Source organism: Dipteris shenzhenensis, chromosome 13 (assembly GCF_047967505.1).
Source record: "Dipteris shenzhenensis isolate YYH24624 ecotype China chromosome 13, Dip_SZ_1.0, whole genome shotgun sequence".
Taxonomy (NCBI): Eukaryota; Viridiplantae; Streptophyta; class Polypodiopsida; order Gleicheniales; family Dipteridaceae; genus Dipteris; species Dipteris shenzhenensis.
The window spans coordinates 33591315-33608881 of NC_141608.1; the positions used below are offsets into that span (position 1 = coordinate 33591315).

General features: G+C 44.6%; 1 protein-coding gene across 5 annotated transcripts in view; it reads left to right on the plus strand.

Moving 5' to 3' along the window:
• The window catches only part of LOC147895320 (ADP-ribosylation factor GTPase-activating protein AGD12-like), a 91868-nt gene extending 75062 nt beyond the window's left edge, over positions 1 to 16806 (plus strand). For all 5 annotated transcript variants that reach the window (XM_087383960.1, XM_087383959.1, XM_087383956.1 and 2 more), the window contains one exon: positions 16166 to 16806. In XM_087383960.1, the coding sequence (XP_087240086.1) occupies positions 16166 to 16450 (285 nt within the window). In that variant the 3' untranslated portion in view covers positions 16451 to 16806. The remainder of the gene's footprint in view (positions 1 to 16165) is intronic.
• The last annotated feature ends 761 nt before the right edge of the window (positions 16807 to 17567 follow it).

Below are 17567 nucleotides of genomic sequence, written 5' to 3' on the forward strand. Positions count from 1 at the left end.
AATCCATATTGCGCAGGATGCAAGCTTCTATATAAGATATGTGAGATACTTAACACCAGCATCTTAGAAATGATCTTGTAAATCACAAGCCCAAGGTGATTGGCCTCCAATGAGATAGATGCTGACGTAGAGGCTTCTTTGGAACCAATTGCAGCAAACCTTTCTTCCAAGAAGAGGGCAAAGTACTAGATAACCAAGCATCATTGATCATGCGGAAGAGAAGAGTACTCATTTGGTCCCAAAATTCAGCAAAGAATTCCACCATGAGGCCATCCCAACCTAGGGATTTAGAACATCCCAATTTAGCCAATGCACCTTTAAGTTCAGCATTTGTAAATGGCAATTCCAATGAATCTGCCTCCTCAAAAGAGAGGATCGGGTGGACATGTTGGAAAAAAACATTGCGAGCAGCAAGCTCAGCAGATGAAGAGGCAGAGGAGCAGCAAATAAATCGGCAAAATAATGGTGAACGACCTCATCAAGCTGCTGATTATTTGTTGTCCAAGAACCATTTGGACGCAAAACACGATGTAGGGAATGCATTCTATGAGAAGCATAGAGGCTTTTAAAAAAAGATTTAGATTACAGCTTGTATCCTGCATGGCTTTTTGGCAGGAGCGAAGCTGCCATTTCCTTAATTTCCTTTGCACAGTGCCCAGAAACAGCGCCATTTTCGAAACCAGAAACAACGTTTCAGGTAGGCTAGTTTTTATTTTTATTTTTGGTTGTGCAGTGCCTTTGGAGCCTAGCCAGGGAAACGTATATACATAGCAGCAATGTAAGAGCTTGTAATACTCAGCTATAGAAGCAAAAGTACCAGCACACATACACCCATCTCAACCACCCAGTAAGAACCCCATTGGCAGGTAGGGCAGTTTTTGCTCTCCCTGTCCAGCCTCCCTCTTGCTCTCCTCTCATCCTACAACCCCCTCTCAGCCCACTGCCCCTCCTCCTTGCTCTCCTCAGCCCTTGCCCTCTCCTCTGGTTTGCACGCACAGAGAGATGGTTTGAGCAATTGGGACTCCACATGGACAGACTCCCCCCCCTTCCAGTATAGCATTGACGCACCTTTTTTCCCCCTCCTGTCTCATGAGGTCAACTAGGTCATTCGTGAGGATCTTTTGTAGCTACACACTTTCAGGACCTGGTTGGGACAGAGCAAGCTTCCAGTGAAGCTCAACTTCTACAGGGATCATTGTTTACATGTCACAGCGAGGGTTTTATCGACCCACCTGGATATACGCAGATCCACTTACCCCACTTACTGAGAATCTCTATTGGGTAGTTTTAGGTCTCTTCACATAGACTTCGCATAGAGAGTGGCAAAGCTGAGGGTTTGTCTAGGGAGAGGCGCATTTGTACATTGTGTGACACACAGGAGATTGAGTCAGAGGAGCATTTCATTTTCAGATGCCCAATATACTATGAGATTTGAGAACGCTTCTATTGCCTCTTCAGATATAGTTCTGGGACATTGTCCTGCTTTCTCTCCAAGATGCTTAGCCGCCTTCATTCACGAGGCAGTTAGATACCGCGAGCATCTACTCCAATCATGGAAACAGGAGTAGACCTCCTTGGTAGACACTTCTCAAAGCTCGATCACTGATTACTTCTAGTCAGACCATGTGGACTCCCACACCATGAGGCTCTGATTACCCTCATTACCTCTTCCCCCTTGACGCTCTGATGATGAGGATATTAGTGTTGTGTAGACGGTGATCATTCTGTCGTGACTATGTAGCACTCGGCGCTTATCATCTTGCATTCTGCATTGGAGTGGATGCTCTAGTAGCTCCACCCACACAACTTGTTGTATCAGGATTTTTCATAGTCTCATAGACCCATCAGTCTTTCGAAGACTTTAATAAACTTTCTTTCTTTCTTTCTTTCTCTCTCCTCTCCAACCTCTCCTTCTTGCTCTTTACTCCTCTCCTCTCCTCCTTGCTCTCCTCAGTCCTTGCACTCTTCTCCTTGCTCTCCTTAGCCCTTGCCCTCTCCTCTCCTCCTTGTTGTCCTCTCAGGCCTTGTTGTATGACATATGTATTAATAATAATTATATATATAATATATATTTTATTAACCTTAAAAATTGAAACTCTGTTTCCTCCGTTTCTTCTGGTGACCAAAGCTCCGAAACAACGTTTCCCGCCCATTTCCATTTCCCCGTTTTCGAAACTCGTGGAAACTATGTTCCTTTGATCATTTTGAGCCAGGCAATTAAGAGCAGCATGAAAATCAGCTTGCTCACTGGAAGACAATCTGTGTTGTTGCATCACAGTAGAAAGATGTTGAATTTGAAGCTTTGCATCAGCCACTTTAGACTGTAAATCACCCAGATAATGCTTACCATACTCCTTAATCAAAATCTGCATTCTAGAAGAAAATTGATTCCATGCCTAATCCAGATCTACCAAAGAGTGCAAGGTGAGTCTGGTAATGAGACCCTGAACCATGACTGAGAAGAGGAAGCGCTGTAAATAGGAATTGGTCACCAATAAAAACCTTTTAAAAGGCAATGGCACATCATTCACTGTCAAGCCAAAACCCCATGCCATGAAGACGGGAAAATGATCAGATAACCTCAAGGCATAATCCACATTCATGAGAGGTAAAGTTATTCAAACTTCCTTGCATGGAGCATATAGTACCGATTCAAGCGAGCTCAATAATATGTACATGCATTGTGATGAAAGGTATAACCCATCATTGTCAGGCATGAGCTATCGCCATAGATCACAAGCATGCAGAGAATCAACCATATGGGACCATGCATATTGATCCTATCTGAACATATGAGATCGATGAGTGGTAATGTTAGTAGTGGTAGGGGAATTGTTAAAATCTCCACAAATGAAGCATTTCCACACCAGGGATAATCACCCAAATGATGTCACACACACGCGCTCATATGCAAAAAAAACAATCTTTTACACCTTGGGTCATTTAGGATTGTCTTGGAGGACAATTGGGCCTTCAGACTCTCAAGTCTAGTTGATCATGGAATTTTTTATCTTTGCTCTATTGTGAAATTTGCTCCCCCTTTCACTTCATTGCTAGGGGTTCCATAGTTGATCATGGAATTTTTTATCTTTGCTCTATTGTGAAATTTGCTCCCCCTTTCACTTCATTGCTAGGGGTTCCATACTTGATATCATCATGAACGGTTTGAAATTGAGCGGTTGGAGGCTGCTTATAGGCAGCCACCCCAACTCGTTGTGCATTTGTAGGTGGTCTTCTCATAGCAATAACCGAGCACATTATAGACACACTAGATCCCAGGTAATGTTGTGATGGCAATGCATGCCCATGCATACGTCCTTCGCATGCTCTTTTATCACTCGTGGCCATTTTTCATTATGCATGCATAGTCCTCTCAATTTTGCAATAATTGTCCTTGTCCCATAGGCCTGTGAGGTCTCTTAAAGACGTTAATATATCTTTCTTTCCTTTTCTTTCTAGTTGTCCTTTGGGCATCCTCCAATCATCCATTAATCTTTTTCAAGATCATTGCTGGTCATCTTTTAATGATTGTCGTTCATTGTCCATACATATAGATTCAAGGTGAGATAGGCTATCGGTGACTTCTTTTTCATGATCGTGTAGATGATCTATGAGTTTTTTTCAAAAGAGAGTTTGATTGAGTATGCATGTTCTTTCTAAGTTAGGAATGTAGTTTTGCATCTTTGTAGGAAGCGGTACCTAAGTGTAAGGGGTCCATTTAGTTTTTTATGTTTTAAATAAGAGAGAGAGAGAAAGAGAGAGAGAGAGAGAGAGAGAGTTTTTATTCCTGTTTTTTGAAAGATTTTGTTTCTTGGTTTTCTTGTTTATTTTTGCTTAGTCACCTTCTTCCTCTCTTCTTTATTTCTTGTTTTCTTTCTCTTTTGTTTATTTGACGTATCTTAGTAAGCACTGGGTTGCCCAAGAGACTCGGCGGGTCTTTAGGAACCCAATATAGCTGCTTATGCTTGGGCACTGATGACGACATAAGTGTTGCTTTGCTTGCTAAGTATGTCTTCCTTTTGTTTTTCAAAAAGCTTTTGTTGCCTCTTTTTTCTTCTCTTTCGTTTTCTCTTTTATTTTTTGTGTAGATTTTTGGACTTTAGAACAATAAAAAATCTAAATTTGTGTGATTGGATATATTATCTTATAGATGATCTATGAGCTTCTTGACTGACGATCTCATCTTTGATGGGTAACTAGGGCTAGTGTGGACCAAAGAAGTTAGACAATTCTTAGCAAGTTTTAAGGTTAATATGTCTCTACTCAGTCTACATGCTCTTTTTGCATGACTATTTTTGTACATTAGCTAGTTAATATCTATCTAGAATCAAATATGAATTGGATAGCTTGGAGCGTGGCAAAGGATTCCACTAGTGTAACAAGAATTGCATTTGAATGGAAATTATTAAAGGGGTAACATAGAGCGTATGTTGGATGAATGTATTATTTTTCCAATCGATGAATATGCCATAGTCAAATGTGCATAGATTAGGAGGAGAGGCCATAGACACAAGCTTAAGACTAAGGTCTTGTAGGTTATGTCCAAGAGGGTAATCAACATTCTTAAATATTACCCCCTTCTCCCAGGAATGAAATACATCCATCTTTGAGAGAGGGAGGGGGATGTCATACCACAATCAAAGATCTCCTAGAAAGCTTGTAGAAGAGGTTTGGAGACAAGAATCAGAAAGATGGTAAAGCTAGGGATGCCCTCAACCTATGGTGAGGAGCCTCTACATGGAACAATTAGCTATGGAAAGAGGTCAGATTTAGTTTTTGGGGATCCACGTGCATCTATCATCCTCATCTCTTACATGTTGGAGCTGCATCTTGCTAACCATGAGATCACGTGCATCTACCCCTCCTCGTCTCTTAGATTGAGAATCTACATCTTGTTGATTGGAGTCTTGTGGTCTAGAAGAAGCGGTGTGTCATCCAATCCCCTTATTGTGCTCAACAAGCCTGGGAAGAGTGGAAGGAGTGCTCGATTTCTCTAGGCTTCATACTTGTAGTTCTATGCAGGCCCGCTCATTTGATTTGCCAACCCCCACCTCTTCCCCTTTTCCCAACCTGAAAATAAAACAAAAAGCAAAAAGCTTGGAGAGCCCTGTAGTGTCCAAGTTATTGCTCTTGGCAAGCTCTTGGACTTTGAGAAAGCATATGATAGGGGAGATTGGAATTTCTGATAAGGTACCCTTCTTTGTTTTGGATTCTCATGTGCATGGATTAGAGCGGTTTCCTCTTGTATAGATCAGCCCACAACCGGGTGCTCATCAGAGGAGTAAGTGGAGAGAGATTTCAGATTTCCACATCAGTCCGTTAGGGCCTCTAGTGCCCCTTTTTTTTTTTTTGGCTGAAGCTATGAGTACTTTCTCATATCTCAAGCTGATATTTTTGGGCTGCAACCTCCCCTTAGACAGGAGGAAGAGCTCTTAGACAGTGAGTTGGCAGCTAACACTGCAGTTTTCTTGGATGGCTCTCCTCAAACCCTGAAACCGGCCTCTAATCATTCAGAGGGCAGTGGAACTAAACCTTTCAGCACTTATTTACAGCTCACAAAGCATATATCACAACCATTAACCATTGCATGATCACCATTTGGTATTTACCCATTTGTTCACAAACAAAACCACTGAAAAAGGGATGGAGGCTAGAATGCCTCTGCTCAACAAACATAGACAAGTGCACCCGATTGGTCCCAAACACCGTGGCGCTCCTTTCGGTATTTCTTTATATTTCACAGTGAAATGATTACAAGTTGCATCTGGGAGACCTTCCCTGCAACTGAGCACGCAGCCCCAATTCACTAAGCCTTCGCAAGGCTTTCAAGCATAGAACACCATCACATAAGTGCACTTAATCCATAGGCTCAACCCAAAGGCATTCTCTTTTCCGAGTGCAATTCCATTGGCTGTCCAGATGCAATCACACTGCACCCCAGTTGCACTCTCTTTGAGTGGTTTCCAGATGGCATTCACAAAGCTTTTCAAAGCTCCAAAATAAAATCAGCAAAGTACCCAACCAAAGAATGACTCATGTAGCACTGCCTGGGCACCTGTGAGCCAAGAAAGAGGCGGCACACGAGGCCAACCAATAGCTTATGGCAAGAAATTGCAGCAGCAAAATCTCAATTCACCAAGCCGTGAAAACTCGAACCAAGTCCTCAATCGCCAAGAGGACATAGTAGCAAATGCCCAATTGCATTCTCAGCCAAAGAGGAGTGCAAAGGCATGAAGAAAGAGCATTTACAAGAGCCGACTAGCAAGAATTCCACTGAAAAATGCGAAAAAGAAGCACTTCTGTTGCGAAAAAATGGGAGTTCTTGGGCTCAAAAGAAGCGTGCTTGAGAGAGGAATGCATTGAGAAGGTTTTGGAGAAGTTTCATCGCCGGAAAGTCCTCCAAAACTGAGAAAAACCAGTCAACTAGCGCGTGGGACCACTCGAAATTCAACAGAAAGCTGTAGCTTTGCAAGAGGAGAGGCCCAGGAGGCGGTAGAAGAAAAAAGGTCCAGAAAAAGCCACTTTTGCAAATTCGACCAGCAAAAGAAGTGCTCAGCTCTGCCCGTTCTACCAAACGCACGGAGGGAAAAGCATATCACTACGAAGGGGAGGCAGAGGGGAAGCCATCGGGCCAAACGGAAGTCGAGGAATCCAAACGGGTGAGGAGTTATGAAGAAAAACGGAATTCAGCTGAAGGAGGCTGAAAAACCAGTCCAAAATCTCAACAAAGGGAGAAGATGAGAGAGAAAACCACACATGTGAAGTTTAGAAGGCCCGGGAAGGTCCAGGAATGGCAAAGGAGCATGTAGAAGGCACTAGAGCCACCTGGAACTCTAGGGGGGCCACTGAAGGTACATGGCCCTCTAGGGGGCCCATTAAAAATGCCACATCATCATTTTCCAACAACCACTCTTTTAATTCCTTGGAATGCCTTTGGGCCTAGGGATTAATGACGCTTATGTGCTAGGCACCATGCCGCATTTAATTACACATTATTAAGCCCATGCTTGGACTTTTAAAAACGGTCTTGTAGTACATTAAAGTACTTAGAATTTCATGCCCCCGTGACAAACCCTCACTTCTTTCAGGGCAGCCTTGGATTTGTTTTGTATTGCAGCAGGTGCAACATTAATTGGAATAAATCCAATGGGTTTTTGATTAGTAACGAGGATACTCTGAATTGGGAAGCTAATATCGGTTTCACTTGGATTCAGAGGGGTGTCAATATTAGATAGCTTGGGATGCTAGGTCGGTATGGGTATCTCTCCATCACAATAGTTTGCTCGTGTTTTGGAGAGTATGAAAAGGAAGCTCCTATTTTGACGTTCAGCCAGACTTGACCTTGCTTCCAGAGTGGTGGGTATTTTGGCCATAGCATGTTGGTGCCACTCTAGGGATTGCATCACTCAGCTCAAGAGGCCTAAATAAATTTTCTATGGAGTGGACTGGATGGTACAATAGAGCTTTAGCCAAGGTGGCTTGGGAGACCTTCGTCCTTTCCACGTGGGAAGGCGGTCTCAATAACATAGATCCATACTTGAAAGTGCAGGGCCTTGCTTTGCAAGATTGTGGTAAGGGCACTTTCGCTTGGGCAAGAAAGAAAGAAAGAAAGAAAGTCTATTAACATCCACGGAATACCAAGAAGTCTATGGGACAACATGAAAAACAATTAGTAATCAGCTTAGGGAGGGTAGCTCTCAAGGAGTGCATAAAGTAGCTCCATTTATTTAGAGTACCTACATTATGACTTGGAAAGAAACATAATCGGCCATACATTAGTTTAAGACTGAGAGTCTTTTGGCTTGGATTTAAACTCTTTAATGAGAGCCATGGAAAGAATTCTTTATTCGTTGTGCATACAGTCTTGTATACAGTTCTTGGGGTGAAGACTGGATGGATAGTACCAGATGGATCTTTACTTACAGCCCATCTCAAATCTTTCTCCTCTCCTCTTATGGCTGCCATCTTGAAAGCTTGGGCTAGCTTCAGGAGTACTCTTCAGAGAATCCCCCCCTCTAGTCTTATAGGCAGCCCATCATGTGGAATGATAGCATATACGATTAGCATGGCAGACCACTTGGCAACTCTCATTATAAGCATGTAGGAGCATATAGATTAGGCTTGCATTAACATATAGGCACAGTTAGTGAGTCAGTCAGTCTAGTCAAAGCATAGTTAGTCTCGCCACCTAGTCTAGTCAAAGCAAAGTCAGTCCTTCATCTGCTTTGGAGTTCTTCCAGCACAACTCAGTGGACTACTTAGCAATAATTTTCAGTTACAATTCAAGCAACTCAATCATGGGTCTACCACCCAAGGAAGGCTCTCAGCTTCCACCGTCAGCTCCCAAGGGTCTTCCATCCTCGAGAACAGCTCAGTAGTTACAGCCAGTGAGTGCCTTGGGCCTACAGCCGAGGCAGTCCCCACTAATAAGGTCAGCCAGCTCAGTCATTTCAGTCAGTCGAAGCTTTGCAAAGAAGACCATCAGTGACGTCTATGGAGTGGTCTGACATCCATCATCAAAAGGAGTTCTAGGAGTTCCATATAGGCTTTGGCATATAGGAGGTTCTCTTCATCATCGCCATCAATAGCGCTGTCATGTGCACGGATTGGTATCTGACGTGTACTGGGTACACTAGACTAGCTCAGGTAGCCTGGGGAGGCTTAGAGCTAGGTAGGCTTGATTCTCAGGTCTCAGAGTGGCAAGGGTACGAACTATTTATAGGTCTTCGCTATTTTTGGCGCTCGGGGCCCGAGTCTATAAAAGGGGCCCAGGGGGTTCAGTTCTCAGTGTGCAGTTGGGAGCAAGTTTCGTTCCCAGGTGCTAGGTCTGATCCTGGATTGAGTCACGGACGCGCGCCTGCATCTTAGCGTAGCCCAAGGCCCAGTGGCAGATCCAGGGCTTCACAGCGCCACCTGGTGGTATGGGACTCAGGCTGGTTTGGATCTGATTGGGAGTTCGTGCCAGCAGCTTAGCTTGTGGCTCGGAGGGGACATCTCCTAATTCGGGATCACATCTTGTAGATGTCATGGTTGGGTGGTGAGCAGCCTGCTCAGTTCTCACGTGGTGTGTGTTTGTTTGCAGATCAAAGGTTTCAGGAGTGCATGGGACGTGTCAGTTGGTATCAGAGCCAGCTCCTGAGGTAGGAATTTCTGATGCGAGAATTTTTGACGATTTCTTCCTCCAGGTATGCCCTAAACTTCGAAATTTGCTGCTGCAAATTCTGGTTGGTTCCTGGGTTATCAGGGGTGGTCAGGATGTAGGGAAAAGGTAGGGGAAAGAGAGAGTCTAGATTTCGAATTTACTGAAGGGTTTTAGAGAGAGAAGGATGCACGTAGCTGGGAGAGAGCAAAGAAGGAAAGAGAGGCGATAGGGTAGCTGAGTTGCAGGCAAGCAGATAGCGACTGACGGGGCTGCGGTGGAGGCTGTGTGGGTGCGATGGCTGGTAGGATTTTCGGCCAGGGAAGGGAGAGGCACAAGGAGCAGGAACAGGGTGCGGCCACCCTGAGAGAGGTGTTGCTTTTTTCGAAAAAGCACCCCCCTCCAAAGCTGGGAGGGTGAGCCTTTTTTGGAAGCAGGGCTTCCTAATTAGGCTGCCCTGTTCCCTATATAGTTGGACAGGGTTCCAGCCCCAGCCATAGCCTTGCAAGGAGCCCTCTTTGCCCTACGAAGTTACTGCGCCATCGAGATTCGGGACAGCCTGCGCAGGCTACCGTACAGCCTTCATCATCGACCGTACAGCCTGCGTCATCGGCCGTACAGCCTGCGTCATCACCGTACAGCCTGTGTCAGCCACCGTACGCACACGTCAGCGACTGTACGGACTGCATCAGCGTCCATACAGATTGTGTCAGCAGCCGTACGGATCGCGTCAGCAGCCGTACAGCCATGTCAGCCATCCGTACAGCTGTCACCTGTACGGTCAGCAGGAGGGTACCGTACGGTACGGATTGCTGCAGAATTCCATACGCTGCAGCCTGCATCGAGTTCAGCCAGACTCCGGGATTATTGCGTCTCCGGTTCGCCAGTTTTCAGCATCTCCTTCCATCAGCATCTCTTGGGACGGTTTTCCTCTGCTCCATTCTCCTTTCCGCTTCGTTTCACTCAGCTTATATTCAAATCAGATTTCAGTTATGTCTGATTCTGCAAATCCCGAGTTCACGATGGGAGAGCAGGATTTGGATTACACTCCTGTGGGAGAGGAAGATCAGGGTCTTTATGATGACTTGATTACGAAAAAGGCCTTCAGTGAATTCACCACTGCTCTGGATGGAAAATTCGAGCAGGTTAATGCGTATCAAACGGGGTTGACACAGCAACTCCAAGGGATTCAGACGACTCTCACTCTTCTGGTTAGCACTGTGCAGGCACTCACGCATGTGGATGCCATGGCTTCAGTGCTAGGTCCGAACATAACTCCCGACCCTTTTTCGGGAGATCAAAAGTCTCGAACTAAGGAGGTGGTTGACACTTGGTTACACAAGTGGCAGGTACACTTCCAGTTCCACCCGTACCCAGATGAGAAGAAAATCCAGCTTGCAGCCGGTTTCATGTCAGGTAAAGCGTTGCTATGGTGGAAGGAACTCCAGCCTAAGCCGGATACATGGATAGATTTCGAAGGGGTCTTCAGGAAGGAGTTCCTGAAGAAGGAGGACGATTATGATATCGTTGGCAAGCTTAAAGCCCTCGATATGTCAAAGCTAAACTTGTCATTTGAAGTTTATCTTCAAAGGTTTCGAGATCTGCAGACTAGGGCCACAAAGATGGATCCAGTGACCTTGTTAGGTTTCTTTGTGGATGGTTTGCCAGATTCGTACAAGTTGCAAATAAAGAACAACAAATGCACAACGTTGCAAGAGGCCATGAACTACGCGCGTATTTATGATGACACCATGGCCGGTGCAAAAGTAACTACAGTTTTCGACACGAGTGGAAAGAACAAATGCAAGTTCTTTCAGCCTACGACTGGTACTGGGGAGACGAAGTCTACGGACAATGCCTCTAAGAAACACTTGACTCAGGCAAAGAATGGTAAAGCCCGTTTTCTTCGTACTTTGAAGCTCAAGAAATAAGGACGTTGCTTCTATTGCGAGGAGCGGGGCCACACCAAGAATGAGTGTCCAAAGTGCAAGAATCAAAAGTTAGTGCTTGGACCAAAGCTCCAGGCATGTCCAGGAACCAGAGCCAAGGGAGCGAACCAAGTTTCGATGACAGGTATTTCAGATGGTGTCATTACCTGCCCACTTTCTTGTAATCGCACTTTCAATACTTCGTTGTTTGGTTCCCATGATCTTTTCCGCGTTTATGGAGAAGTTAGGGACCAACAGGTTCACATTCTCTTTGATCCGGGCAGCTCTCACAATTTTGTTAATTACAAATTTGAGCAGAAGATGGGGCTGTCCACAATACCTAGCGATCACACCTATGAGGTGCAGCTTCCAGCTGGGAAGCAGTTTTGGGATCGCAAGGTTGAAGCGCTTCCTATCCGGATTCAAGCCTACACAGGGGTTCTTACGTGTTATGTTATGCACCTGGAGCATGTAGACTTGTTGATCGGAATAGAGTGGTTTAAAACCCACAATATTCAGATTGGATGGACGGAGCATACACTTTCTTTTGTAGATAAGGACACCCAATTTTGTATTCAGTGTGATAAAATTCCCTCTTCTCAGGGACCTATTGTATCTACGATGCAGCTTCGGAATATATTAAACACTTCTCATTATGATGTCTATCAGTGTGTTTTGATTCCGCTTTCTTCATTTGTTGTTTCTGTAATTAACAAGAATGATTTAAGTGTGTTTGAACACCGTGAATTGAGAATGTTGTTAGATAGTTTTAAGGATGTATTCCTTGCTCAACTGCCGGAAGGTTTACCTCCAGAACGGGCAGTAGATCATCGCATAGACTTAGTCCCAGGGGCTCAACCTATTAGTGTGCCACCTTATAGGATGAGCCAGGTCGAGGAGGATGAGTTAGCTACCCAGCTACAGGATTACCTGAATATGGGCTATGTACGCCCAAGTAAATCACCTTGGGGTGCACCTGTCCTCTTAAGAAAGAAGAAAGATTCTACCTGGAGAATGTGTATAGATTATAAACGATTAAATAAAGTGACAATTAAGAATCGATACCCTCTACCTCGTTCCGATGATTTGATAGACCGTTTGGCCGGAGCGAAATATTTCACTAAGATTGATTTGCGTACGGGTTATCACCAAATCCGTATCTATGCTAAACACATAGATAGAACCGCATTCCGAACTAGGTATGGTCATTACGAGTTTCTTGTATTACCTTTTGGTTTGACCAATGCTCCTGCTATTTTTCAGCAGATGATGAACGATTTGTTCAGGGATTTTCTGGGCAGGGATTTTCTGGGCAAATTTGTTGTAGTGTTCTTAGATGACATCTTGGTATATAGTCGAACGCTTGAGGATCACATAGGACACCTCCGGATTGTCTTAGTTATTCTAAGACAGCATAAGCTCTATGCCAAGATAAGTAAATGTGACTTCTTTATGAAGGAGATCATTTACTTAGGACACAAGATTTCTTCTGAAGGTATTAGCATTGATCTGGATCGTATCCAGAAGGTTTTAGAATGGCCTATTCCTCAGACTGTGAAACAACTTCGTTCTTTCCTAGGATTTATTGTATTTCTCCAGAAGTCTGTGCGTGATTATTCACATATCACGGCACCCCTGACAAACATATTGAAAGGTCGTGGATGCAGGTCTACTCAGCCGATCTCTTGGAATGATGCAATGAACAAGGCTTTTGAAACCTTGAAGTTTTCTATCAAGGAAGCACCCGTTCTTGCATTACCCGATCCTACCCGGCCTTATGTTTTAGAGGCCGATGCGAGTGATTATGCGATTGGGGCAGCCCTATCCCAAGAGGGCAGACCTGTAGCTTTCGAGAGTAAGAAGCTAGACGACACTCAATATCGTTAACCCACACTAGAAAAGGAACTTTATGCTGTAGTGTATGCCCTTAAGGTTTGGAGACACTACTTGTATGGTTCAAAGTTCCTTGTATTGACTGATCATCAGTCAATTAAGTATGTGTGTGATGGATCTGCATTGAGGGGACGGAAAGCTAGATGGGCAGAATTAATGCAAGATTTTGATTTTGAAATACGTTATCGTAAGGGTTCGTTGAATAGTGTGGCGGATGCCTTAAGTCGAGTTAAGTTTGTAAATGCTCTGTCATTTACGGAAATATCCTCAGACCTATTTCAATCCTTGAGAGGGCTATACGCAACTAATAGTCATTTCAGTTCTTATTGGCAGAGAGTCCAGGATGGGAGCTCCATGGTTGACCAGGACTCAGGGATTGTGCCACCTACGGTATAGGCGGCGGGAGGTCAGTGGATGATTAGGAACGGCTTGCTGTTCCGGAATGAAAAGATTTGTGTGCCAGATGTTCTGGACCTTAAATCCAAGATTCTCTGGGAGTGTCATGATGCTCCTAGTGCTGGACATCCGGGTATACATAGGACTCTGTCTCTTGTGAAGCATACCTTTTATTGGCCTAAGATGCGTGCATTCATTAGAACTATATAGTAGGTTGCCGAGTTTGTCAGGTTACTAAGGCAGAACGCCTTAGAAGCGCGGGTTTATTACAGCCATTACAGATTCCAGGTAATAAATGGGAAAGTATTTCCATGGATTTTATTACTGGTTTGCCTCGAACGCGCAAGGGTCATGACTCCATTTGGGTCATAGTCGACCGTTTGACAAAAATGGCTAGGTTCTTACCTACTAGAACAACTATTTCAGCTGTTCAGTTGGCTCACGAGTTTGTGGACCACTTGTTTAAGCTGTATGGTTTGCCATCTGACATAGTTAGTGACAGGGACTCAAAGTTTACAAGTAATTTTTGGACACTTGTTTTTGAGAAGTTAGAAACTACTCTAAGTATGAGTTCCTCGGATCATGCACAATCCGATGGCAGTACAGAGAAGGTTAACCAGTTGGTTGAAGACATGCTTCGGGCATATGTATCTAAGAGACACTCTTCATGGGAAGATTATCTACCTATGATAGAATTTGCTTACAACAGTGCAAAGCATTCTAGTACTGGTTACAGTCCTTTTATGCTTATGTACGGGTTTCAACCTAAGTCACTAGTTATGGTTGGGTTAAAAGGGATTCAAAATGATGCTGCTAAGAACTTCTTGCAAGACATGCAGGAAATGTTGCAGTTTGCCAAGGAGTCTATTAGAAGTGCCCAAGATCGGGACAGATTTTATGCTAATAGACATCGTTCACCTAGAGAGTTCTCTGAAGGAACGATGGTATATTTGCGAATTCCCAAGGAATCCAAGAGCCTAAGTACTAGTTTGGTTCCGAAATTATCCCCTAGATACTATGGCCCATTCAAGGTCATTAAAAGAATTGGACCAGTTGCATATCGACTAGAATTGCCTCCTGATGTTAAAGTACATCCAGTCTTTCATGTCAGTAGACTGAAAGAACTTTTGGGTGCGGAAGATCAACTTGTTTCTCCTCACGAGATAATAGAAGTTACAGATTTGACTTTTATTCCTCACGAACCTGAGTGTATTCTTGAATTTCGTGACAGACAGATTCGTAATCGATCTATCACGGAATACAAAATCAAGTGGAAGGATCGTGTTGAGGAGGATGCAACATGGGAGACATTACAAAACCTCCAAAGAACATTTCCGAGTTTTTTAGCGAACTCAGGAGTGAGTTCTTAGAGGAGGGGGAGTATGTCATGTGCACGGATTGGTATCTGACGTGTACTGGGTACACTAGACTAGCTCAGGTAGCCTGGGGAGGCTTAGAGCTAGGCAGGCTTGATTCTCGGGTTGAGTGGCAAGGGTACGAACTATTTATAGGTCTTCGCTATTTTTGGCGCTCGGGGCCCGAGTCTATAAAAGGGGCCCAAGGTTTTTAGTTCTCAGTGTGCAGTTGGGAGCAAGTTTCGTTCCCAGGTGCTAGGTCTGATCCTGGATTGAGTCACGGACGCGCGCCTGCATCTTAGCGTAGCCCAAGGCCCAGTGGCAGATCCAGGGCTTCACAGCACCACCTGGTGGTATGGGACACCAGGCTGGTTTGGATCTGATCGGGAGTTCGTGCCAGTAGCTCAGCTCGTGGCTCGGAGGGACATCTCCTGATTCGGGATCACATCCCGTAGATGTCATGGTTGGGTGGTGAGCAGCCTGCTCAGTGTTTGTTTGCAGATCAGAGGTTTCAGGAGTGCATGGGACGTGTCAAGCGCGTACCCTTAACCTTGGGTTTTGCATATGGCACAAGAAGTGGACTTCAGCAATCACCTTGGTGTAGATGGAAGTTCATGGGTTCCCCAAGAAGGTGGATGAAAGGTTTCTTCCATCAGGTGTGAGATTTTGTATCGGGTTGACAAGTCCCCAAAGTCAAAGGCTAGGGTAGAGCAGTTTGGGTCGCCAGGGCAAAGCATTGCAAGGTCTCCACCTAGTGACAAGTCCAGTAGAAGGGAATGCCATATGCACCAGGGTCAAGCCCAAGTACACTTGGCTGCACAATCATCATTTCTTATCATCAATTAGCAGCAGATTCGCATGGTTTTGGGCAGAAAGAGACAATGCAGGTCAAAATATGCAGAGTTGACTTTCTGGTCAAAAGTCAACATGATCGAACTGGTCAACGGTTGTCGTTGATCATCTGACCAGGGTCAGCAGTCTGCTCTAAAATTCTATTTAAGGGGCCTTATCCCTCCATTGTGGGGCATGCATTCCAAGATCCATTCCAAGCAGTCATGTCCCCAGTTCCAGCAGCAAGTACCAGCATTTAGCCTCAGCATTATGCAACACTCCAGCAAACCAAAGTCGGCATCAGTTCAACATACAGTTGTCAGTCCTGCCTCAGTTCGGAGCAGGTCTTGGAATGTGCCAGTTCAGCTACAGAAGGCCTTCCACAATTCGGATCTACCTTAGCATATGTTACAGCATCTACATCAGCATTCCCTATAGCCTCTACATCAGCATTTAGTCCTCAGTATCCTTGCAACAGGAGTTAATCATATACTACTTTAATGATTGCATAGAAGTCTTGGTGTGACGTTGATTAGTGTCCATCTTAATTTTCTTATTCCCTTTGTATTGTTACCTCTGTATTTTTTTCTCATATTGACAAGAAGTAGTTTTCCTGAATGCAGCAAGTATATGACAAGGACCTCTTCTCAGCGGATGATATAATGGGTGAGGCAGAGGTAGACCTTCAGCCCCTGGTCTCAGCTGCAAGGGTACATGAGGGGATAAAGGACCAAGGGCTTATGCAGATAGGGAAGTGGCTGGCAACTAATGACAATGCTTTAATTGAGGACAGTGTCATATGGCTCAAGGACGATGGGCAAGTGAAGCAGGACCTATCTTTAAAGCTTCAGAATGTGGAGTGTGGCGAGCTAGACTTGGAGCTGGAGTGGGTTCCTCTAACTCAATAGTAGCATGATCAAATGATAATGGTGTTCTTACATCAAATTATTTACCGTATAAGCAGATCAGGTCATTCTCAGACTATATTTTGTCATCAACTTTGAGCACAAAGCTTATAAAAAATGAAATGCAAATTTCATTTCTTCTGTACACGTGCACATACCTTAGGATATCAGTATCTATTGTGAGACCTTGGGACAGATCTCGGGGAGGCAGGAAGTTGTGCTTGGGCATCCTCCATGGCTTGTATACATGCAAAACAATGATGGCTGAGAACCAGAGGATCTTTTTCTGTGTAGTTGTGCCCCCCTTGTTTCTGGCAATACTTATAAATTTGATGCCATGTTTCATGGCTTGGAGTCCTTGCTCTTTGCAACTGTAGCTGCATGAGTTTGCCCTAGCTCCGAAGCTATTGTTTTGGGGCCAATTGTGTTGGTAGAGGCATGTGGTTCACTAATTCAGCAACTGCGATTTGTAGTGTTTGCCTGTTTCAATTCAGTGACTTGTAGCTGCCTGTTGTGTTTTGTGGTTAATATGTGTGGGGCTTCCATTTCTAGCTGTTATAGGTCTCCTAGTATACACCATGTGCTTCACTCCGGTCTCATTCTTTGGGTCCCTCATCCTTGCTTTGGAGTCAACTGCTGAATGATAAATTGAACCTTGTGGTTTATGGTTTCTTTTTATTCCGTTGTGGTTGTAGATTAGGAGTGGTGAACATTTTAATATGTCTTGCTTTAGTTTGTTAGAGTTCAGCTAGTCCATTGGTGTGTGATTTTGTTAGAATTCTGGTTGTCTCCTATCTGTACTATAGGGAGTGAGGGAGATGGTTGTAGTGTTCTGTCCGCGGAGTTCTGATGTTGGGGTTGTGCCAGAGCATGTGGCCAGGGTAAGCTGGTATATGGGCTGGATATAGGGCCTGGTTAAGGGCTGGTTAAGAGCTAGCAGGGGCTAGTTGTGAGTAGTCACTGCAGAAATGGTTGGGGCCGGGGCCTGTCAGGCCAGCCAACCGACCATTGGGTCAGGTCATCGGACCAGCTGGGTCAGGTTCCAGCCAACCAGGGGAACTGGTTGGGCCAGTCAGCCGACCAGCATGGCTCCCCCCCTATAAATAGGGCTCAGTCTTGG